At 37.3% G+C, this 22,987-nt stretch overlaps 4 protein-coding genes across 9 annotated transcripts; 1 reads left to right on the top strand and 3 right to left on the bottom strand.

Moving 5' to 3' along the window:
* Nucleotides 1-1,665: 1,665 nt before the first annotated feature.
* On the bottom strand, nt 1,666-8,233 carry LOC103426916 (uncharacterized). 4 transcript variants are annotated; one of them, XM_017329987.3, is made up of 12 exons: nt 8,005-8,233; nt 7,132-7,379; nt 6,232-6,436; nt 5,859-5,949; nt 5,581-5,726; nt 5,001-5,244; nt 3,830-3,934; nt 3,508-3,690; nt 3,089-3,299; nt 2,326-2,818; nt 1,979-2,059; nt 1,666-1,884 (listed from the first exon to the last, which is right to left on the bottom strand). In XM_017329987.3, exons 2-11 carry the CDS (start codon nt 7,355-7,357, stop codon nt 1,981-1,983), a joined length of 1,983 nt encoding a protein of 660 aa, XP_017185476.3. In that variant the 5' UTR covers nt 7,358-7,379; nt 8,005-8,233; the 3' UTR covers nt 1,666-1,884; nt 1,979-1,980. The 4 variants fall into 4 exon arrangements, with proteins under 4 accessions (XP_017185476.3, XP_017185475.3, XP_017185477.3 ...); XM_017329986.3 differs by having other exon boundaries at nt 7,920-8,189; XM_017329988.3 differs by having other exon boundaries at nt 5,859-5,956; nt 8,005-8,189.
* A 483-nt stretch (nt 8,234-8,716) lies between these two features.
* On the top strand, nt 8,717-10,507 carry LOC103426951 (protein RESTRICTED TEV MOVEMENT 2-like). Its single transcript, XM_029094866.2, has 2 exons — nt 8,717-8,990; nt 9,371-10,507. The coding sequence occupies exons 1-2, from the start codon at nt 8,843-8,845 to the stop codon at nt 10,312-10,314; spliced, it is 1,092 nt and encodes a 363-aa protein (XP_028950699.1). The 5' UTR covers nt 8,717-8,842; the 3' UTR covers nt 10,315-10,507.
* A 243-nt stretch (nt 10,508-10,750) lies between these two features.
* Nucleotides 10,751-15,192, bottom strand: LOC103426917 (protein RBL). 3 transcript variants are annotated; one of them, XR_003769477.2, is made up of 7 exons: nt 14,947-15,154; nt 14,683-14,781; nt 12,821-13,908; nt 12,488-12,746; nt 11,839-11,912; nt 11,379-11,464; nt 10,751-11,300 (listed from the first exon to the last, which is right to left on the bottom strand). XR_003769477.2 is itself a non-coding variant. In XM_008364996.4 (6 exons), the coding sequence occupies exons 1-5, from the start codon at nt 14,963-14,965 to the stop codon at nt 11,842-11,844; spliced, it is 1,536 nt and encodes a 511-aa protein (XP_008363218.2). In that variant the 5' UTR covers nt 14,966-15,192; the 3' UTR covers nt 10,751-11,300; nt 11,839-11,841. The 3 variants fall into 3 exon arrangements, 2 of the variants coding, with proteins under 2 accessions (XP_008363218.2, XP_070665672.1); XM_008364996.4 differs by lacking the exon at nt 11,379-11,464 and having other exon boundaries at nt 14,947-15,192; XM_070809571.1 differs by lacking the exons at nt 10,751-11,300; nt 11,379-11,464 and having other exon boundaries at nt 11,593-11,912.
* A 2,082-nt stretch (nt 15,193-17,274) lies between these two features.
* On the bottom strand, nt 17,275-19,480 carry LOC103426918 (transcription factor DIVARICATA-like). Its single transcript, XM_008364997.4, has 2 exons — nt 19,032-19,480; nt 17,275-17,854 (listed from the first exon to the last, which is right to left on the bottom strand). The coding sequence occupies exons 1-2, from the start codon at nt 19,388-19,390 to the stop codon at nt 17,521-17,523; spliced, it is 693 nt and encodes a 230-aa protein (XP_008363219.1). The 5' UTR covers nt 19,391-19,480; the 3' UTR covers nt 17,275-17,520.
* Nucleotides 19,481-22,987: the final 3,507 nt, after the last annotated feature.

The following is a 22,987-nucleotide window of genomic DNA, read 5'->3' as shown; positions in this document are numbered from 1 at the left end:
TGAGCCTACGTCGACGTATGGAAGCGATGAGGCAGCGACGTTTTTAGTTCCTTGAGTTAGGGCGTCTCCAATGGGGCTTTATCATCCATGAGGTTACCATGTTTCAAGCCTTAGCAAGAAATTTCATCCCCAATGAGCTGAAAAATGGAGCTAGATCTGTCATTGGGGTTAGCAAGTTCCTTTCTTGGGTAGCATAAATAGTGGATCCCACAAAAAAAGTAGCAACTCATGTAAGCTAAATTCTATCACTTTCCCTCCACTTGCGAATACAGTTATACTCTCCTTTAATTATTTTTTTAATTATTTTTCTTTCTTATGTTTCTTGCAATTTGGCTAATTAATGATTGTTTTAAATTTCATAAGGATTAAATTTTCAAATTGATTTAATGTTTATGGGCATTGATGGGTGAAATTTTCAAATAATTTTTTTTTCTAAATTGTATGATACTAATTTACCAATTGGTGCTAGGTAAATTGTTATGTTATACGTGAAAATCAAATTATTTTAGATGGCAAAATGGGGATTTGTTTCTTTCAACGGATGAGTTTAAGATAAGAGAATCTAATCCAACGAACGATTCATAAGTGATGAAATTTAACTTTGTCACAATTTGAACTTTTTAGATTGAAGGGTTCATAAAAAATAAAAAATTTAAGATAACATGTCCAAAAATCAACTTAAGAAAAGCTAACACACAAAAAAAAATCATCGCTTAATTAAATTACTACATAAATAAATAAATATAGCCCCATATAGAGCCCGAAAGATATAGCCCCTCATTGGGAGAGATTCTTTTATAAAGCCTCCAAGATTCCTCGGAGCTTTAAAATGGGCTCTATCCACCACTTTTACAGCTCTATATAGAGCCCCTCACTGGGGATGCTCTTAGAGAGCACGCGAGAGGGAACTAGTATACATCAAGACAGCAATCATGGATCTGAAAACCGCAATTTTTTTCAGAACTTCGGGATATATTTGGATCAGTGTCTGAGCTCTTCTATTTAGATTTTTGTTTTTCGCGTAGTTCTTGGTTCACCTGCGGTTGGTACGTGGTCAGTATTTACTTATCCGTATGTATTGTAAAGATGTTTTTTCTTTCTCTTCGATCAAGTATGTATTTTTAGTGATTAAGCCTTGAAGCTGATTTCTTAAGAGTTCAAGTTCTGTACTTAGTCTTGTTCTTATTTGTTTGAATTGGAAATGGAAGGCTGAGATTAAACTAGGTCATAAGCTAGGATTGTGCCAGCTGTCATAGTAGCTGACTTTGTCTTAGATATATTCGTGCAAGACACGTGAGTATGAGAAGCATGTGATGCATGTGAAGTTTGTGACAGTTTCTTCTTGTATTCTCTCAGAGCTTGCGTCCTCTTGTTCCGGTTCATGGGGCCCAAAAAAAAGTTGTGATGGTCAGCTCCTTGATGTTTCTAGTAAATTTTAGGGATGATGTTGATTAATTTTCAACTTCAAAGACTAAATTAACGAACGTCACTTTCAATGACCAATTGTGATAAAAATTCTTACTATCTCATACATACATTTTCCGTATCATTTACTACGAAGTATTGAAGCAAAATTGCAAAAGATTGCTTAAAAAAAAATAATAGACCAATAGAAGGGCCCATTGATGATGACCCTCCTAACAATTTTTTTTTTTCACTCAAGAATTTCAAAACAAAAATCAACTTAATTTATTATCCAAATTTGCTGCATGTAAATTGTAATCGTTAAAATGGCTCGACAATGAATGCTTATAATTTGTTTGTTAACCAGAATGTGTGGCAGTCATAATCTAATCAACTCAAAGCTTTTCCCTTCCTTCTGCCATAAACTGTGTCAGTCAACAAATCCAGTTGCTGTACGAATCTACCATTAGTAAAAGCTTCCTGAAATTTTTAGAGGAAAAAGGCAATGCGTAAGCTGAAACCTACGCGATTAGGAAAAGCCGAGAACCCAATAATCCTACACCCAAAACTATACCTCTAAACTATAAAGCTAAGAATCAGAGCAACCAGGACGATAAGTATGCATGGCCTTGCAACAACACCAGCTGAGGTCGACCTGCAGGCATCACGAAGCTGTAATCAGTATCGATACAAGTAACCAAGTTCTTCGTTTTATATTACACCACAACATATGAATGCTTTAAAACAATATGTAGTAATGATAGATTGAAACTTAGAAGCCACCACCGGTCCCAACTCCCTTGTAAATTTCATTTCTTTCTCTTTCCCATCAAGTTTTATTATATGAACAAGCGTCCAGTAAAACGGGATACCTGCTACAAAGCTGGTCCTATATAGAGATATACATGTATGAAGAGTTACCTTGTTACAAGCTCCTTTACTGACTCAGTTTCCAGTCCAAACCCAAACGGGAAAAGTGGATCATAGTGTGAATCACCAACATTCATTGGGAGTTGATCGACAGTTCTGAACCATGTTCTTGGAAGCTTTCCACTGAATCCACGATCCCCAAAAAGGACATCAGTAATGCCTTGGCCTTCAGAGCCTGGCAACCATGCTGCCACCAGAGCATCAATCGAGGAAATATATGGTTCAATTACAATAGGTCTGCCAGTTATTAAGACAACAATGCACTTGACACTTTCACACACATTGCTGATGACACTTGGGCCAGGTTCCGCCATCATTAGGTTTGGGCTGTCTCCCGCAGTCTCAGCATAAGGATGCTCGCCAACCACAACAATGGCATATGAAAAGTTGTTGGACTTCACAAAATTACCATCAGGATTCTCACTGTAGATAACTTCTGTGCTTGAGTCGACTGCTGATTTTATAGCACCAAGGATCGTAGTCCCTAATCATGAAAAGGAAGTTTTATGAAAAATACAACCAATATTAGATACATTTATGTACGAACATCCTTTATGCACGGCTAAATATTTCCATACATTCTAATAACTGTGAAGACGATTTTCTTGTTACACCAAGGATCGTAATCTTCTTATTAAGTGCTTAACGTTCTATTTTGTGAATATTCAATTCTATCATTTTATTGTAGAGCAAAAAAGTAGTGCATATAGACAGAATAGTATGTATTTAATATAGCAATGATGGCAGACTATACCGGATGTATATTTGTTGCCACTGAATCCTTGCCATGCAATTGTCCATCCACCACATTGGTAGCCCAGATTATCAGCATGACTGCCGGCAACTAGAATTTTAGACACCTTCTTGGGAAGAGGTATGACTGGATCTGTAATGTTCCCGTTTTTCCCATTCTTCAAAAGCACGACGGATTTTCTGACAGCCTCCCTTGCCAAATCTCTATGATCCTGGTAATGTTAAATTAAAATACAAAAATGATTGATTCATGTCAGTAAATCAATAAATACAAAACTTACTAAGTAGTCTTTTGGCCATTGAATGTAACACCAATTTCAAGGGAATGTCCATTCTAATTTTATCGAACTATATACATTATTCAAATGACCAATAGGAGGGTTGCAAATCCTGATATTTGATTATCTCGGATAGACTGACCTGGCTTCCAAGCTCATTGACTAGGCTGAAATCAGCCAACGGGTTCTCAAAAAGACCCATGGTGAACTTGACAAGCAGAATCCTTCCCGCAGCATCATCAATACGATCCATTGGGACAACGTTATTCTTGACCAGGTTAATGAGATCATTAATGAATTCTTTATAGTTGATAGGGACCATGACCTTCAAAACACAAGAGAACCATCTTCAGAGTTTTATAATTTTGAACCAGAAAAAAAAGAGAGTTTTATATAGTGTAGAAAAGACGCTATTATCTTCTTTCATTTCTGCAAGAGGTTTTTATATAAAATAAGCCACGAACCATGTCAATTCCAGCTAGAACTGAATCTTGGACAGAGTATGTGTAGTTTGAATGTGGCGGTGAGGTAATCCTGTCAATACCCTCCCAGTCTGATATAACAAAACCCTGAATGTTCGACCAAAAACACCATGTGCTGTTAGCATGAAACAGTGCAGAACACAGGTAAAAGGTACAATAGTCACCAAAATGAAGCACCTATTGTGAGACCGAAAACAACCAGAACTTGAGATCAGTAATATTACTGAGTTATCAACTTATCACAAGTACCTTAATTTCATATTGAATCTGAAATTTCAACTCATTAACACAGATGAAGCTTAAAGACGCTAAAAAGTGGGAACTGATGCAAATCAGGATAAATCATATAACTGATGCAGTACTGATGAATGCTAGGCACTTCAATTGTATCAAGGGAAATGCGCAAGAACTGCATCAGAAGTTTGTTTGAATGGATTATGATGGCTACAAAGACAATGATCTGTAATGGCAACATTATGGGCAGTCAATAAACCACAACACAACAACGAAGCCTTATCCCACTAAGTGGGATTGGCTGTATGAAATGAAGATGACGTTAGAGGAGAAATACGAGAAAGTATGTAAATGCAGCGAACCCATCTATAGACACTAAAAGTGGAAACATGGGAAAGTGAAGAATCATGCTAATCACTAAGCAATGTCCAAGAAAACCTGACCACATTAATGTGTAATGTGGAAGTAATTTGGATTTGATTAGATAATATTGGAGGTATTAAAACCCAACATGTGGGAAATACACAATGTTGAGAAAGGCAATGAAAACAGATAAGGCTGGCAGCATTTGAAGAATAAGGAGAGATTGAGGGAAAGAACAGTTATAAAGCAGTCAACTAGTCACGATTAAGAGCATATATCTTGAAAATCTGTAATTTAAGCTATGGGATGTCAAGGAAGAGAACCACACAAATAAAAGTACTGATAATTGCAATATGCAAACGTTTTGGTGCCAGAAATCTTTCTTTGAATTCATGGTAAGATTTTAACACTGGGCATGCTAGTTTCGTGCTTACATCAAATCTCGGTACATAGATGAGACATGATTCCACTTTATATCTTTCTGTGCATGTGATTGTTGATAACTCCAGAAAACTGCAACAGCTTGCATTTTAAATAAAAGTGAATAAAATGGTACCTTAAATTGAAGGGTGCCCTTGAGGTAGTCCGTAATTAGATCACGGTTTGCATGCATCTTTTTCCCATTCCAACTGGAGTAGGAAATCATCACGGTTGAGACACCCTTGATGATGGCGTCAGAATAGGCAGGCATGTGGATGCTAAGCAATTCCTGTTGGTCAACCACAGTGTTGTACTCATTAATGCCCTTGCTTGTGCCACCATCACCAACGAAGTGCTTTGCACAAGCTGCAACCTTTTTACTAAAATATAATAAATAAAAATATATCCGGAATCACTGAAAGCTTGAGTATTTTAACAGAAGTAAAGGAAATAAAAGATAAAAAGAACCACTAAATTCATTTGATTTATTAATTGAATCCATAACTAGAGAAACACTACGCATGTTATCCAAATTATATTTCAGCGAAATTATATTTGTTAAAGTCACAAAATCAAGTAAATTAAGATCATGAACAATAGTTGCAATACTAAGGATTGTATCTTTTAAATCAAAAGAAGGAAAAATGAAAATGGAATGAACAGAGAAAAATAAAAAAGAAAAGATAGAAGTATGCTTATTTTCATAAAATTCGTACTTTCCCCCAACATATGGCACTCCTTTCTGAGAATTTGCAGGGATATCTCCCTGTAAACCTGGAATAATCTCCGTCATTTCTTGCACAATTGTGTGATCTTCGCTGTAACTTTCGTAACACCGGCCCCATCTTGGATCTCTGCATACCTATATAGGATGTTCCAGGCAATGCACAGAAGTCATCAGATGGAAAAAATATGAATGCACTCAAAGGACATTGTTATCCATGTAAAAGAAGAAAATGCTGATCGCATAATCCTTTTGCAATGTATTATTTACCGCAATGCAAGGAGCAAATACATAAGGAATCCCCGTAGCTCGGGCTTCAAGAGCAGTTGCAGAACCAATTCTTCGTACCAGTTCAGGGTCCCTGTGTACTGGAAATATTTAATAGAAGGAAGACACATTCAATGAACTATAAAACGGAAAACATCTAAAAGGATTAATGCATGGTTAGTTTTTTTAATACTTGCTGAAGTATAATACAGATTTACTTGTAAGGATATGACCCTAATGGGACCTTGTTGTAGTTATACAGTTACAGAGTGCTGCTTTTAAATGACAGTGATAGATCTCATCCCTTGTGTAAAAATAGAGCAATGCCTTGTCATGTTTTGAAATGAAGCAAATAGAATCTGAAACTTTTACTTGCCTGGTAGCTCCAAGCCCAACATTATGCGGAAATATTGTAGCATTGTAGACATTATTGTGTCCATGAACAGCATCAATGCCATAGATCATAGGAATGCCCAAACGACTAGATAGAGCTCCCTTCTGAAATCCATTAATCATGTTAACCCAGTCTTCAGCACTAGCTTCTGGAAGTGGTGTACTGCCACCACCGCTCAATACACTACCTGCACAAATCAGAACACATCCTCACTCCATTGTCATATCATCTGTGTGTTCAATATTTTTCTCTTTACCGAAAGTCTTACTCCCTCCAAGGCGAAAAAGAATGGGGGAAAAGGAGAACGATCTGAAGGCTTGTTAATTGAATAAAGAAGAACCAATCTCATAACAGGATATGTTCTTGCTGCCTCCAGAGTCAAAGTGATACTTCCTGTTTAGTTTCTACAAAGATAGAAATGCAACAAAAAGAAGTAATGCATGGTTTTCGGTGACACCAAGGCAGGATTCTAGGCATATGTTTAGGGAAAATTGCACAGTAAGTACAAAATCCTAGTATTGACATCTCAAACACCCTATGCACAGACATTATCACTGCAGAATAACCCCAATTGCAGGGTTTTTTTTACCAACCGCACCCATTCGTTTTGCTACTTCAACCATTTTATCCGTATATATAAATTAAATCACTAGAGAACGCCCCAACTCGTGCGTAAACTCCTTTCTTAATAAGATAAAATCAACAAGAAAGATATACAAGAATTGTGTTGTGCCATCATAAAAAGTCAATTAACGGCCTGATTTGAAGATATAACAGGAATGAAATGCGGACAGTATGAGACAGACACTAGAAATCAAACAATTTATGTTGGTGTACATCAAACACAGTTGAAGGTTGTCTTGAAATATATACATTACATACCTATGAAGTAAGTTTTCATAGTATCAATAGAGGCAACACTCCTATCAATCTGCACCATCTGACCAATCTTCTCTTCAAGAGTCATCCTGCTAAGAAGGTCCCCAACTCGAGCAGCCGCTGGTTGGGTTGGATCTTTGTACATGATGTAATCAGCCTTGACCGTAGCCAAACCCATCCACCACCAAACCAAAAACAAACCCACGACTGGTACCGAAACCCAAGCCATTGTAAATGGGTCCTTTTTCACTCTGGTAAACCAAACACGAAAAACCAGAATTACACAATATCCATCATTTGTTCTAACCATCTGTTTGGTGGCTGAGAAAATGCAAGAAACAGAAAAAAGTATACACAGAGTTTTTGTTCAAAGTCATTGTCTTGGTTGCATAGGAAGATTATATTTTGAAAACCCATTAAATTATATATATTTTGTATAACAATAAGCCGAATGGCCCCCCAAAGCAATTATTTTCCAAATTTAAAATCCAAGTTGCAGATTTGCAATAGCGTATTATATATTCCCTTCTAGGAGATCATGTGAAACACTATCTAATCATGTGAACCAGCAAGATACAGCACCCACATAAATCCAATTACGTTCAACACAAAATAATAAAAAAATAAATAAAAAATCACCATCCTTAAAGTTTCATAATATTCTCAGAAGCTAAAGCAGAAAAATAATAATCCAGCATCAAAAATTAATTATATATAGTCAACGAAGAAGAAGAAGAGCAGCATTGTGATGGGGAGAGAGAGAGAGAGAGAGAGAGAGAGAGAGATGTTACAGTTGAGTAGTGTTAATGCGACTGAGTCCAAGCTTGGATGAATGAATGAATGAAATGAAGCTGAAAATGCAATGATTTCTTGTACCTTTTTTATTGGCAGGAAGCAAGTAGCAAGTAGAAACTAGAAGAAAAGGAGGAAGAATAAGGAGATTAGGTTATAAATTATGCTTATTAATTACTAATTAGAATATAATTATCGGGAAAGAAAGAGGAAGGAAGGAAGAGTCTTGACTCTTTTGGAATTGAAAATGTGTTCTTTTATTTATTAATATAAAGGAAAGATAAGAAGGTGGCTTTTGATTTGGTTGGTTCGTGCAGTTGTCACTTTGCCTTTGCGATGGGAACGTATAGAGAATCTCCTTAACGTGCCTTTTCGTAAATCACTCATGCAAACCAACCAGACTTACTCACCCTTAAATCCGTCAATCTGAGTTTGACACATTTAACGTTATTACCATGCTAGTTTGAGTTTAGCATATTGATATCATATTCATGAATTGTATATATTTTTAACTCACGAATTCAATATATTGGTATCATACTCAAATTCGACACACTTAATATTCAAATTTTTCGACACACTGTACAAGTATGATTCGTATAAGAGTCCAATATATTAATATCACGCTCATTTTTTTCGGCCTGCTATTAGCACATGAATATGCTAATCCTTAGCCTAAAAATATTCTCCATTGGAAGTTTGGAACAAACACAAATGAAAGAAATCAAGGATGATAAAACCCTAATTGGTGGGAAAGGGAAGGGAAAGGGCAACCAACCAACTTTAGTGGCACGAGACGTTATACCTCATACAACACCATAGGAAAACTAACTCCTCAATCCCCCATTTATAAATAAAATTGTCACGCAGGCCAACCAACATTTTCTACAGGAAACCCAAAAGCAGAGAGAGAGAGAGAGAGATGGTTATGCGACGTGGTCCAATTGGTGGAAGCTCTGGTTCTAATACCCGACCAAGACAAACAAATCGTCCCACTTATGAAGATTTCCAGCCCCGCTTTGAATTGAAGGAAGAGCAGGAAGCTCACAGCGTACTTGTTCATCTACCTGGTCTCTTCCTCTTCTTTCTACCTTTCTTCTTTACCCAACTCTACTTCATTTTGCACTCTCAATGGAAGCGAGCAAAAGCACTTCTATTAAAAGCACATCACAACTTTTACTAAAATTGCAAGTGCTTGTTTGGATCCATAAACACTTTTTTACTTTTCTGCCAAACATAATCATAAACGCTTTTGGTGATTTAAAAACATTTTAGTTATTTTAAAAAGCATTTTCAAACAAACCCGAACTCCTTGCGTTAAAATTAGTTAATGTTCTAAATTACGCTGCAATTATATCAAAAATCTACAGAGAGCGAGAGATGTTATCTCCTCCCTAGACAACTGAACCGACCTAACTCACGCGTCGCAAAATATATGGTTTGTTTTCAGGGTTTGTGAAGGAGCAGGTGAGGATTACTATTGAGCATAACCCTAATGTGATTAGGGTTCATGGACAAAGACCTCTGGGCAACAACAAATATAGCCGTTTCAACCAAACATTTCCGATTCATGAAAATTGCGACGTAAGTAAAATTGATGGCAAATTTAACGATGGGATTCTTACCATCACAATACCAAAGCCAGTCATCACACAGACAGCAGCAACCAAACCAGTCCAAGAGCCACCACCGAAAACTGCTGCAACCGCTCCCAAGCCGATGCCACAGAAAGTTAAAGAGGACCCAATTCCTTCAAAGCCGAGTTTGACAACACCGGCCGCTGCCGCGTCAAAGGCAGAAAAGGCTACTTTCACTGCCAGAGATGAAAAAGAAAAGGATGACAAGAATGGTGGTCGTCCATTAGGCCCTCCGAAAGGCACTGCAGCCGAGACAAAAGCACAGAAGGATAAGGAGGACGCGGTTCTTCCAAAACCAGTTTCATCAACCCAGAGTGACAAACAAAGGGATGAGAAGAGGCTGTTACTTTTGACTAGTCCGGAAACAGGCATCGGCATGCCCAAGTCTCAAGAGCATGGTCATGATGGGAAGAGGGGAAAGGCTTCTGGGGTTGAAAACAAGGATCAGAGAGAAGCAAATGGGAAGCCTGATGCAGAACCGAAGAATGATGAGAAACTTGTCAAAATTACTCTACGTAAGGAAACGGAGACCGGTGAGAGAAGCAAAGAAGCAAGGGGTCTCGGTAAGCCTAAAGAGGACTCCGTGGCTGCAAATGCGATGGCTGGTGCAAAGCAGCATATGAAAAACCTCGGGAACGGGATGAGCGATGAAGAGAAGAAGATGTTGATCAATATGGGCGCGGCAGTTCTAGTTCTTCTGGCACTAGGGGCTTCTGCATCCTACAATATCTGGTCCTCTGCAACAGGCAAAAACTAAGCCCAGTATCTTTTCACGTTCCATTACAAATCTGTTAATACAAACTACACAAACACATGCACAAGTATTACAGCTTTTACATCAATTTGTATAGGAATTAACTTCGACGCGTAAATATACCTTACAAACCGGTGTAATATATATATATATCCATCCTTGGAACATGAAAGCAAGACATTGTCGCTGATGATAACTTATAGTAAGCTACAAATGACCAGTTCAGTCCGGGTATATCATCTCGGAAGCAATCCATACCAAACAAACCATCAAGTTGTCGATCTCCATAGGACCCCAAAATTAGTACCACTGAAAATCAAAGAAATCTTGAAATTCTTGAAATATGCCATCAAGGAAATCTTGAAATTCTACACTAGAAACTTAAGAGTTCATCGATCAGTTAAAATTTAATGACAGACCTGATGGGAAACAAAACATATATACAAAGACTTGATTCAGATATTTCAAATTAACCGACGAACTTTAATTTGTCATCAGTTGTAAACAAAAATCTACGCAAGCATGATAGAGACGGTTATAATTACACGGACCTAACTGAAAAGGCATCCAAAGATGGGGATCAAATTGGTCATTTTGACTAAACTAAGATTATAAACTGCTTTGTCCAACATTACACATGATTTAATCATACAACATACCTAAAAATCATCCACAGCTCCCCTCATCCTCCTAAATTTCTGTAAGTGTCAACATAGCTCAAAACCTCAATCAAGTAATCCAATTCCAAATAGGATTTTGTCCACGGGGTGCTATGCGGGTGAAGATACAGGCATTTATGACATCTCTGGAAAAACAGTGATCATAAGCTTCGGGTAAATTAATCGCAGTGCCATTGATACATGTAATACTTCTTCGGTTGTTAGTCACTGCAAATATTTTATCATTGCCATAGGCACCCAAGTGTCAAGATGCAAGAGAATGGTCATCCCTAGCAGCATCAACCGTTGTCATCTCTGCTGTATTTGAAACTGCGGAACATTAAAAAAAGTGAGACATCAATAGAGCAAAGGTTTCTTTAGGGAGGATAAATAAATAGTAAGTGCCACCTGTACAGGAATATATCCCACAACAAGGCCGTCATTTATCTCTAATAGGAAAACCTCCCCAAAGCTTTTCACATGTTTCGTTCTTCCTATATGTTGCCACAATTCACTCAGCATTTTACTTCAACTATTTTGAAATTATTTTAAGAAACAAACAATTCAGAACAATCTTATAGAACCTCAAAGGCTTTATAGTCGCGAGCGTACAAATGAACACTTTAAACAAAGACATAACCAATTACCATTCAGAAAACTCACAAGACAATTAAAAAAGATAATAGATCCATACAGCAAGCAAGGGAATAAATTTCATACTTCTTGAAAGACAGAAAAAGTGAGAAGTGGAGCAACACTGCTGTGAATGTTAAAAGTGATACATCACATGAGAAGCAAAATCCTAATTGACTACGCATTTATGTTTAAGTTACAATGTTCTACTAGAAGATTTCAAGGGTTTCATAACCTTCTAAGCCTGAAACTCCAACCCCTTCTCGGAAGGTTTCCGTTTTCTTTTCAAGCGTGTTGCTCCAGCATCCTCTGCAATAGACATATAAGTTTCGATATGAGCCAATTGATTTAAAGCCGACAAAACAGGTGCGAGAAAAATGTCATTTACAATCTGAGTACAAGGTCAATGTCTTATGAAATCATCACTATATCAGTCTATGTTGGGTGCCCGAATAAGATTAGTAATCATGGGTTTCAAACTCAAGATCAAAATTTTGAGCTCATCCTTTAGGTATAATATAAAAGCAAGAAAACCAAACCTCACAGATTACGCTTACTAGTGAAGCTGTTAATATGATATTATACAAAGGAAAAGGCGTAATGTTTTGTTATTACACCCCATTGGTGTGTTGTGCGCCAAAGGACAGAAAATAATGACCATCTATGATTTGAAGATGAGGTCTTAATGTTTGTTATGGCATTGGCATATTAATTTTATGCCTGATGAACTGCTCTTTTTAAATTTTCAAAAAACACATTTTCTCTTTTTTCTATCAAAATAGAAAATGAGAATGAGAGTTCTGGGCTATTCCTTGTGAAATTGAAATTTAAGTCATAAAACCCATTCAAAGGCACACAAATACGCATCAAAGTCGTAATCTTACCTTCAAGTGGACTTGACGCATGATTAATTGCACGTCCATTTGGTGTGCCCTCTTCTGAAATAGGGGAGCCAGAATTACTATCCACCAGCTTTGATGAACTTTCTATGCACTTATCTTGCGGGTCCAGAACATCAGGAGAAGGAATTGCAGGTAAAAAGCATAGCTCTTCCTGTGACATATCTGAATCACTGAAAGCTGAGTCCTTCTCCACTGTCACAATATCAACTTCATCATCTTCATTAATATCAGAGTCTTTTACCTGCATAAATAACTTTTTAATTTAGACACCAGAAAATGGACAAAAAAATAGCCCAGATTTCATTCTCTTCCTACCTTTTCAGCTTCAGGTATTAGATCAAACTCATCTTCTCGTTCTATGTATTCTTCGTTTTCCTCAAGCTCTTTGAAATCAGGAGCAAATGCACTCCAGTTCTCAGTGTAATCTTTAGCCCAGATATAAACCAAACCAGTCAGTGAAACAGAGACAACAATGGGGTGAACAGGATGCCACACCAAATCAATCAAGGCTTCCTTTGGCCCTTCAAGAATTTTCACAAGATGTCCGGCCCTATCCCATATGTAAATCTTGTGTTCTCCTTTGCTTGCAGAACCACCAATCACCCACTCACCATCACCACTGAAACAAGGTGCTTTCCAGTGCATCTTTGTGATGGCATCTTGAAATTCACGGAAAAGTGTTAAGCATTTTGATCCAACAGCTTTCAACTTCTCAACACCATCAATTCCATCAAGGGTCTCGTTTATGTCATCCAGGGTTTTAAGTCCATCTTTCAAGGGCAGAAGGTTCTCGTAGATCCTGATTGTTCTATCATTTGAATTTGTAAGCAAATACTGTCCATTCCTGCTGAATACTATGTTCTTAATCACAGAAACTCCAGAAGTGGGAACCATGGCACGCACTTGAATACTTTTATAATCTATTACAAGTATTTCACCTTTGGAGTTCCCCGCATAAACCAGATCACCATACTTATTAAAGCAAGCAGCGGTAGGAGAGAAAGGTGGACTTCCCTCAGAGATTTTGTTCCGTGGCGGAGGGACAAGTCCTGGGTTAGAGTCAGGAATGGAAACTGGAAGAACAACTGTGCTTCCAGTATTCAAGTCAACAATGATGGGAGCAGATGAGAGGGGGCATGCCAGGCAGAGAGATGGAAAAGACGAACCAGGATGAAGCCGAGCTTGTAAAGGGGTTTGTTGCAGTATCGTTCGCGTTATCTTCTCACCACTGACAACATCCCATAGTGTCAATGACTTGTCCGCAGCAGACACAAGAATGCGATGCCCATACTTTGACCAACATACACTAGTTATCGCAGCAACACAATCTCTGTCACGAAGCTCCTTGGCAATTCCCCTGGTCTCAAAATCCCATACGATGCAATTTCCGTCAGAACACCCAGCTGATCAAGAATATCAAACAAGTATCGCTCGTAAGAAGAAGACTCTTCAGAATATCTCCAGTAACATAAGGACACATCAAATGTCAATGATAGTACAAATGAATGCAAAAAACAAATTTCACCTAAACAATCAATAAGACATGATTATCGTTACAGCTTGCTATAAACAACCTCACCTAATTCTTCGCAGATGCAACTCGACGATCAGCACATTGGTAAAAACATTTTACTACCATATAAGTGAACAAGGAGCCCAATTCTAGAAAAGCAAAAACGTAAAATCCGCAGCAACACCTCTGTCATAGGGCAAAGCATGAAGACAATAACAGAATACCGACAAAGTATAAAACAGAAGCTCTCCAATCTGACAAAACAACATAAAACGATACCTCCCAAAATGTTGCAATGCCAACACTGTCCGGTTAGCTCTTTATGTCATAAATTTAAGGCAATTTTCAACTTTCAGAAAATATAAACTCGGACAAGGCAATTAAGAAATGCTACGTTGAGCATAACTACGCGCCTTGAGCTTAGTGGCAACATTCATTGTTGAAACAGGTGTGCACTGAAAGTAAGTCATGCCATATGCTTGAACTTTAAATCTGATAACTAGCCAGTCTACAATGTTAAAAATTGTATATCAAAAGGACAACTTAATGTGCACCAAATTTACAACTTTCCTTTTGATTTTCCTTTTTTTTTCTTTTTTTCTTTTTTTTGTAAATTTATTCAGAAAAAAAAAAGTAATGGGGCGGAGAAGGGTGGAAAAATTACCAGCAAGAAGGGTGCCGCGGCGATTGAAGGCGATGCATTTCATAACGCCATACTCCAAATACTCCTCTATCACTTCCGGGAAATCCCCTTGCAATGGGTCTTCGCACAATTAAGTAATTAATTAATTAATTGATTAATCATACATCTAAATTTTGGATTTTGGATTTTGTTGCCAAAAACCATCAAACTCAAAGAAAAAGATAACAAAATCTTCAATTCTTCAATTAAAAGTGAACTATCAAGAGAGAGAGAGAAAGGGTTTACCGATAATTGCAGCGTTCATCGCTATGTAGTTACAGAGTTACTTCTAAGAGAGAAACTCTGCAAAATGCTGCGTTTTGATGCGCAACCAGCAACGAGAGGAGGAGAAATTGAAAGAAATTCGTTTGAAAAAAATTGAAATACAAACTTGAGCGCCTTCACTCCTCTTCTCTCTCTCTCTCCTGAAGAAGTAAGGAATAAGCTCTCTCCCTCTCTCTCTCTTGTGTTAGTGTTGTCGTCTTCTGGAAAAGCCCAATACTACATGGAAAGGCCCACGCGGGGCTCTTTTATTCTCATCATACCCTATAATATCATCTTCACCGGCCCTAATCAGGGAAAAGGAACCTTGTATCTTCGTTCATTGTACATCGTGATGTCAGTTTTTATTAGGTACTATTTATAAATTTAATTCATGAGTGATTTTTATGTAATAAATGATAAGATATAAAAAAAGAGGTAACTAATCATAAAATAGAGAAAAATAATAAGCATACATGTCCTATAATATATAAAATTTGATTTTATTGTACAACGATCGCTTGAATGCTTGATTAGTAAACACTTGAGTGACAATTGTACATGATGATAAATTGAATTTTCTTATATTTGTTTTTCTTTCTTTCTTAATGTGAATCTTGCAATGGCACCATTGAAATATGTAATTCTAAATTCAGCATCTAAACGAGTGACGTTCATATGCTTTCTTTTCATACATCATAACATCAACATCTGAATCTGTTTGCATTCATAATCTACATCGCTTTAGCATCCAAAAATCTACAATCAACATCAGTAATTTGAAATTTGTAACCTACATCTGACTTTGAGATCTGCATTTGGTAAACCCTATAGGCATCAAAATCACTCATTAGACCCTAAACCCTATAGGCATCAAAATCAAAATTTCATTCTCTTTGTCATAATCCTAGTCATGATAAACACAATAATGCTAAACAATTTAAATCGAGATTGCCTACAATTTTTTTTTTTTGTCAAGGCTTACAATATTTATATATATTTAATATAATCATTATCAAATGGTTAATATAATTCATCTAAGAGTAATGTTAAAGAAACTAAATATATGTACCTAATACAGTCATAATCTTACCGTCAATATATGTATTTAATACATGTAAATATTGTAGCCGGGTTTTTTTCCTTTTAGTTCAAATCTTCTTCACTCAAAACAATCTGTGAATGCTTATTATTGGATGCCCATCTTGCAAATGTTTTGATTTATCTAGTTTTCAGTGAAATCGCAAAACCCTTGCCGACAGACTCCTCCCTCACCTGGCAGATAATAAAAATAAAAAAAAGGTGGCCAACGTCAGGCTGATGTCAAAAACACCATTCAGTGGGCTAGGCAATTCAAGCCTGGATTGTCTATCGGACTATCCCGGAGCCTAGTTAATTGGGACGGGCTAGAGTGGTTTTGGGGAGGGAGGATTAGGTTGCCCAATAGCCCAGATTTTTATTTTTTTCGTCAAACGATATATTTTGTTAGATTAGCCATCGACGGGTTTAAACTCACGCCGTTATACAAGTTGGTGTTCTCGTCTTCTTTACTATTCAGTAGATTTTCTTTGACTTGGGTTCTTGTTAGCCCTACAGTAATTTTGACATTATCAATTACTTGTAACAAGCAATTCATGCTGTCGACAATGGGATCAATCGACACGATACGGATCAGCCTCCAAGATATGTGAAAAACAAACTTATCTTCAAGGGTGGGCAGGTTGACTTTGGATTGGATAGATCCTGATCACTCGTCTGAAAAGTAGAACGAAGCCTTTCTACCAGCAACTGAACTGGCAGGCGGTGAGTTTTCAAGTCTACGTTATATTTAATTACGTGGATGTCATATTACAAGGTGAGTTTTCAAGTCTACGTTATACTTAATACCATGAAAATTCAACCTTGTTATCGTAATACCATGAAGCCTCTCTTCCCTCGGTCTCGGTGCTCGGTCGACAGCGGAGGCAGATTCAAGGGTTGAATCCGTCTTACTACATCTCTTCCTTCTCTGAAAACTCTAATCCGATCCGGAATTTTGGGAACAAAAACTGGAAACAAGAAAAATTGCGAACCTTGTTTCCGGTTTGATCCGTCCGAAAATTGCCCCTAGCCCAAACCAAGGCCTTTGGACCAGCAACACTGCACTAGCAGAATCCAACTCAAAGTGCCCTGCAGAACCAGTACAACAACAACAACAACAACAACAACAACAACAAAGTTTTTTCCACTAAGTAAGGTCGGTCATATGAATTCTAGAACGCCATTGCACTCGGCTCTGCAGAACCAGTAAACCAAAGAAATTTGTACACAAAATTTACTGGGCAAGAAAGAGGTTATCAACTAATAACAGTATCCTACATAATCCACACCTATTCTCCACTAATTCTTTCTCCCTTCACAAAAGAAAACAGAACCTAAACTGTCATATTCACGTCACAGATCTCCTAATCGCCTACCGGCTACAAAGAACTGAAAAAATTTAGAACTTTACAAATTGGACTGTTCATAGAAGGCAATTTCTCTATATACAGAGCATGCAGCACGAGATTGTAATCATCTTTACATCGGATAGCCAAAATCTTGGTACCCCGACAAATCCCCCTGATCAGGCAAATGACTCTGTTGGGTCAAATGTTGCAATGGAGACTGATGAACCGGAACTGCAGGTGGAGGAATCCAGTTGCGATCAGCAGGCACAGATACTGAGTTGCTCTCTACAGTGGTTATGTCGTGAATGCTTGATCTTTTCCTTTCCTTTTTCATTGAGGTTTGACGAAGGAAATACTTCTGGGCGTGGCTTGCTACTTGGGTTGGTGTTCTTGTCACAACCACATTCCTTGAAATGCTCCTCCAGTCGCCCTTACCAAACTTTTTTAGTCCAATTAGAAATAACCTGTTAAGAGTACACAAAGAAAATCAGGGTCCTGAACAGTATAATCGAGCTATCAGGTAGTAACGTAATTTGGTATTATTATTACTATTTCCTAACACAACCACACCATATTTAAATCTGACGTAGGTTCGTAAAAAACAGTACATGAATAAATTTCATGATAACAGAACCACGATTGTCAGTATGCCTGACCTATCAATGAACTACATAAAAATTTTAGAAAACTCGAACAAAAACCTATCGATTCAAGTATCAATTATGTAGTTATGCAATATTAGGTCGTACCCAGTGCACAAGGCTCCCGCTTTACACATGGTCTGGGAGAGGTAAATGTCGGCTAGCTTTACCTCAATTTATGTAGTTATGCAATATATTCTAGAAAAATAGGGTTAGACATGCAAGAGCTTGTATGAAATAAGAATTTCGATTACTTAAAGTCCCTAAATTAAGAAATTAACGGCCTTCGGCCTTCGGAAAACCACAACCCTCTTCAATGAAAATGGGATGTCCATGATATGTTTTTAGATACAAAACAGAAATTCCAAATTTAGCAATGCAACATCCAAACTCCTAAATCGAAAAAAGAAGGTGAAATTCCCGGTTCAGCTGGCAAGAAAGTTTTCATGACATCATCAAACACTTAATGGTGAACATAAATATAGAATCTAGCACCATTCCAACTAGCTCCAGTTGGTAGCAAAACAAAATGGAGGACAAGGTGATGAACCAACATTTTGAACATTAAAACATTAATTATTTGGAGCACTTAAAATAAATATACACATGTAGCTATAAAAAGTAAATTACAACCCATTGTTTCCAAACAAATACCAAAAGGACGGAAATTGGCTGGCTGAAACAATCAACTTACAAATTCCAATTGGCGAAATGTTCAGTATTTGATCAAATATGGATGGCATATTTGGCCAAATACCGAAAAAAAGTGATCATTTCAGCCAATTTCCCCGAAAACAAAAACAACGCAAATCACCTACATCATTTTCTTCGGTTGTTTTCTAGAATCAAATAACCAATATGTGTATGTATATATATATATATGACAATAATTATCTCAGTTTAGTTTAATTTCTCTCTCAATCAATTTCTTACCAGTTAAAAACAAAGTTTGAAAATTAAGGAAATACCAAAAAACGATATGGAGAGGGAAAGAAATTACTTGTGTTCTTCTTCAGTCCAAGGCGTTCCCTTCTTCCTCTCAGGCTCGCGGTTGGACCCAAAAGTGATCTGACTGGCCGTGTCCTCCCAGCCGACCATCGACTCATCAGCATAACTGGGCAAATTGACCCGGCCGGAATCGATTTCCAAGACATCGTGCACCAAGTCCTCGTAGTGCTCCAACACCTCCTTGGGAGTCTTGCCCGGCAACTCTTCGGCGATCCTCTCCCACCGATTGGGCAAGTCCTCGGAGAACCTGACCAGCGCCTGCTCAAACACCTTGTCCTCGAGCCGAGTCCACGGAGTCGACGCCGCCGACTGAACCACGCTCGACCAACACGGCGCCGTTTCTTGAAACATTTGCGGGTTTGGGTTGAGTTCCGTTTTGTCTTGGTTTCTTGGATATTTCGCGGAATTGGGTTTGGTGGGAGATTTGGATAGTTTGTGGTTTTATAGAGGACGGACCGACGGAGAGAGCTTTTTATTTTATTATTTTTTTAATAATAATTTTGGTGCTGCCAGCTCAGACTTCTGAATCAACACGTTTTTTCTATTATTTTGGTTTTTATTTTACTATTTGTTTCATGTCGTTTTATAAATCGAGTGACAAATGTACGCGCCTAATTTCTGCTTTTTTTACTTTTTCGAGTTTTTTTTTTACTTTTATTTTTTATTTTTGTTAGTACATCAATATTTTTAAACTAAAAAAAAATTCGATTAATTCACATAATAAACAGCATATTTATTGTAATTTCTTATCTGGTTAATTTTAAATTTAGTAAAAAAATACATAAAAATGGATTCTCTCTTCTCTTTCTGTCCCCATCTCTCTCACACGCACTCTTGTACGGGGACGATATGGAGATGGCCTCAGTGGTGTCGGTTTTGGTGAATTCTGGCGGTGGTGTAGGGCTGGGTGAGATGTGATGGTGGTGGTGTGGAGGTGTGTAGGGCCGTCCAGGTGCAAACGGAAGACTTGGACGAAGATGCAATTTGACCTTCCTAATTTGATACCTTAATATAATTGTGTTTTAATAAGCTGGTGCTAATGCTATTAGAAAACCATCTAATCCAATCTATCAACCATCTTCCACGACAATATGAATTTAAGGTTCATTAGACAAGTGTTCGGTGAATAAGTGACTTTCTTTTTTTTGTCGAGTATACGGGTAAATGATTACATTTAAGATATATGTAAAATAAGGATATTTATTGCATTGTTACAACTCGTTCCTAATATTGTTGTATTTTATTTCTTGAAGTTGTGAAATTACAAAAATGCGGTGGACATCCTATGTGGACATTTGAGCTCCTTTTATATTTTGTTTCCTTTCTTGCTATATTCTTGTAGTACTCATCACTAAGAACGCGTGAGTACAAACGAGATGTAAACGAGACTTGTAACGAAAAAGTTATATGTGTTTTAAGGTCAAGGGCAAGTTGGAGCAGAGATTCTTTGTCCATTTTCAGCCATCTTTTGGACTGCAAGTAAGTATAATCTTGTTTCTCTCTTCGTAAGCTGCATTTTGATGTAAAGATCGTGAAAAATGGTTGAGTTTTGACTTTATTATATCTCTGTGAACATTTTCGACGAAAAAAAACTCAATTTTTGGCGAAACTCCAAATACAGAGCGCAGTCATATAATTTTGATTAGCATATTGTGTTACATTTGTGGAGATATTTATGATTTACCCATATCCTTAGCATAACTGTTTTATACATTTTACATTGGTTTTTCATACTTATTTGTAGTATGATTTTGGAAATTGTACAAATTTTACAGCTTTGGTTTGTTATATTACGTAAAACAAAGGTTTTAGTAAATCTTTATTTTTCCTCACTCACACTTTTTGTGTTTGCCCCCCTCCATGACTTAGCATATGGATTATGTGGCTAGGGAGGGATCACTAGTGATTGACATCCGCTTCAGTTAATGTAGAAAATTTATATTTTCTATAAATATCCATCCGACACAAGATTGAAATATTCTTACCTTTACTGCACTTCAAAAAAAAATAGTTTGATCTCTCTAGCATTATCGTTAAAAAATAATTCTTTGAAGACAAAAATGTAGCACGTTTAGCCTCATGACTAGAGAACCTAAAGACTGTGTGGTAATTGGACCAACTTTTTTCTTTGGTTGATAAAATATCCCCAACGGATAGGCCAATAAGATGTCGACTATGTAATCAAGCACATTCTCGAAAAAAATGTTCAACCTAATCATAAGGATTAGTACTTTAGGCTGAATGATGCTTTTGTGGAAATATTAGATAGCAAACAACGATTATCCACGATTGTCGGGTTAGAATGAGAATCATATTGGAACCTATGAGATGTTTACATCCTTCCACTTCGAGGTGTAGAGATCAAAGATTCGAAAATCGTAGTTACACTCAATGAGAATGGTAATTTAACTGAGCCCACTTGGAGAGTTCATGGGTTGTGGAAGCAATTGTCCTTTGTTTGATAATTAGCACTTCTTAGGATTCAACCCATAGTTACTATGACATGACGGTGTGTGCAGTTCTTTCGAAACAGTCCTAGTTGCTTAAAGGGATTTTTTCTTGACCTTACCTATGTTTGTTTATGTTATTTTATGATGCATTGCACGATTTGCTAAAAAAATTAATTAATTAAGGCGAGAAACCTTGCAAACAACCAGTACCAATACAATCAATCATAAAAGCAGAAGTAGCCCGTAAAGGAAGGGTCCTATCCCAAACATGCATATTAGAGAGACATCAGTCATTGCATCAGCGACAAAATTTGTTTCATGATAAATATGCTTCCAAGTCACACAACGAAATGAGAAAGCCAACCAACAAATGTCATCAATCGTGTCTCGAATTCTCCAAGGGACAACACACCTTTCCTTCCACAGCATCTATAACTAGCTTAGAGTCTCCCTCCACGATAAATATGCTTCCAAGTCACACGATGAAAGGAGAAAAACCCTTCTGTTTTGCAATCTTAATTGAATCTTTGAGCGCCAACGCTTCAGCCACCGTTATAGTACGTACACCTAATGAGGCGGGTGCCACAGATCCTTTCCTTTTTTCTTTCTTGGTCTGCAGTTATTCTTGAAAAATCCATCCCAATAGCAGTAGCTAAAGCATGAACTTTAGCTGGGTGAGGCCTTGCATTTTTGAAGGTTGCATTATTTCTTAGGAAAACTAACGAAAAGTTAAAAAAAACTTCCCTTTTAATGACTTTATTAATAGTTGCATGGCACAGGGATCGGAGGAAGAGAAACGCAGTTTAAAATCCTGCACAAAATCGTCCATTCTCATCTTAGATTTTGAGGATCTCATTCATATTCCTTATAGGGGCAAAAGTTCAGAAAAAAGGTGAAAATAAAAACTAAAGACGAAATGGTTATTAGACGGTCCCTAAATATTTCCAAACTCCAATGAGACTTGATTTTTACTTTCTAATATATGGTCTTAACAAATCGATATTCATTGTTTAATTTGTTCATTCTTTTGTTATTTTTGCTTACATTACCATGCTTGAAATCTTAAATGTTACAGAAAACCGAAGTACAAACTTGACGTAGAGAATTACATGCACATAACAATCCTTGTACGTTACATCCCTAGTTACTGATAAGGTGTTTCAACGTACCTGAAACACACGATGACAAACTAAGTATCATAATACAAGTGGAAGAACAGTAAGAATATTCTCTACAGTGTGACATGTCAACCTTGTGTTCCGAGTACAGACTAGGGTTCAGAAAGAATGAAAGGCACGTAAGAAGTACATAGAGAAACAAATTGATGGATCCCTATGTCATTAAAAACTTTGGGAGTTCTGGGAGGAAAAACTCAAGCAAGCAAATTTGGAGTTCCAAAACAATAACCATACCCAGACCTGTCAACGGATCGGATCTTTTTGATCCGGATACGATCCAAATCCGATGTAATTAATAGAATATTGATCGAAACTTTCAG

This window comes from Malus domestica, chromosome 02 (genome assembly GCF_042453785.1).
Source record: "Malus domestica chromosome 02, GDT2T_hap1".
Taxonomy (NCBI): Eukaryota; Viridiplantae; Streptophyta; class Magnoliopsida; order Rosales; family Rosaceae; genus Malus; species Malus domestica.
The sequence above is the reverse complement of the archived record's forward strand: the minus strand, read 5'-3'. Positions and strand labels throughout refer to the sequence as shown.

Bases quoted from the DNA above. Each gene is read 5' to 3' on its own strand.
- LOC103426916 (XM_017329987.3), bottom strand. From the start codon at position 7,357: ATGGCTTGGGTTTCGGTACCAGTCGTGGGTTTGTTTTTGGTTTGGTGG. The intron at 5,950-6,231 runs GCAAGTAAAAGT...TCCAGTACACAG, and splicing joins GTTGGGCTTGGAGCTACCAG to GGACCCTGAACTGGTACGAA. The intron at 3,300-3,507 runs GTCAGTCTATCC...TAACATTACCAG, and splicing joins TCAATGAGCTTGGAAGCCAG to GATCATAGAGATTTGGCAAG.
- LOC103426951 (XM_029094866.2), top strand. From the start codon at position 8,843: ATGGTTATGCGACGTGGTCCAATTGGTGGAAGCTCTGGTTCTAATACC. The intron at 8,991-9,370 runs GTCTCTTCCTCT...GTTTGTTTTCAG, and splicing joins CGTACTTGTTCATCTACCTG to GGTTTGTGAAGGAGCAGGTG.
- LOC103426917 (XM_008364996.4), bottom strand. The intron at 12,747-12,820 runs GTAGGAAGAGAA...TTATTTATGCAG, and splicing joins TAATACCTGAAGCTGAAAAG to GTAAAAGACTCTGATATTAA. The intron at 11,913-12,487 runs GTAAGATTACGA...TGTCTATTGCAG, and splicing joins TGCGTCAAGTCCACTTGAAG to AGGATGCTGGAGCAACACGC.
- LOC103426918 (XM_008364997.4), bottom strand. From the start codon at position 19,390: ATGTTTCAAGAAACGGCGCCGTGTTGGTCGAGCGTGGTTCAGTCGGCG. The intron at 17,855-19,031 runs GTAATTTCTTTC...TACTCTTAACAG, and splicing joins TGGACTGAAGAAGAACACAA to GTTATTTCTAATTGGACTAA.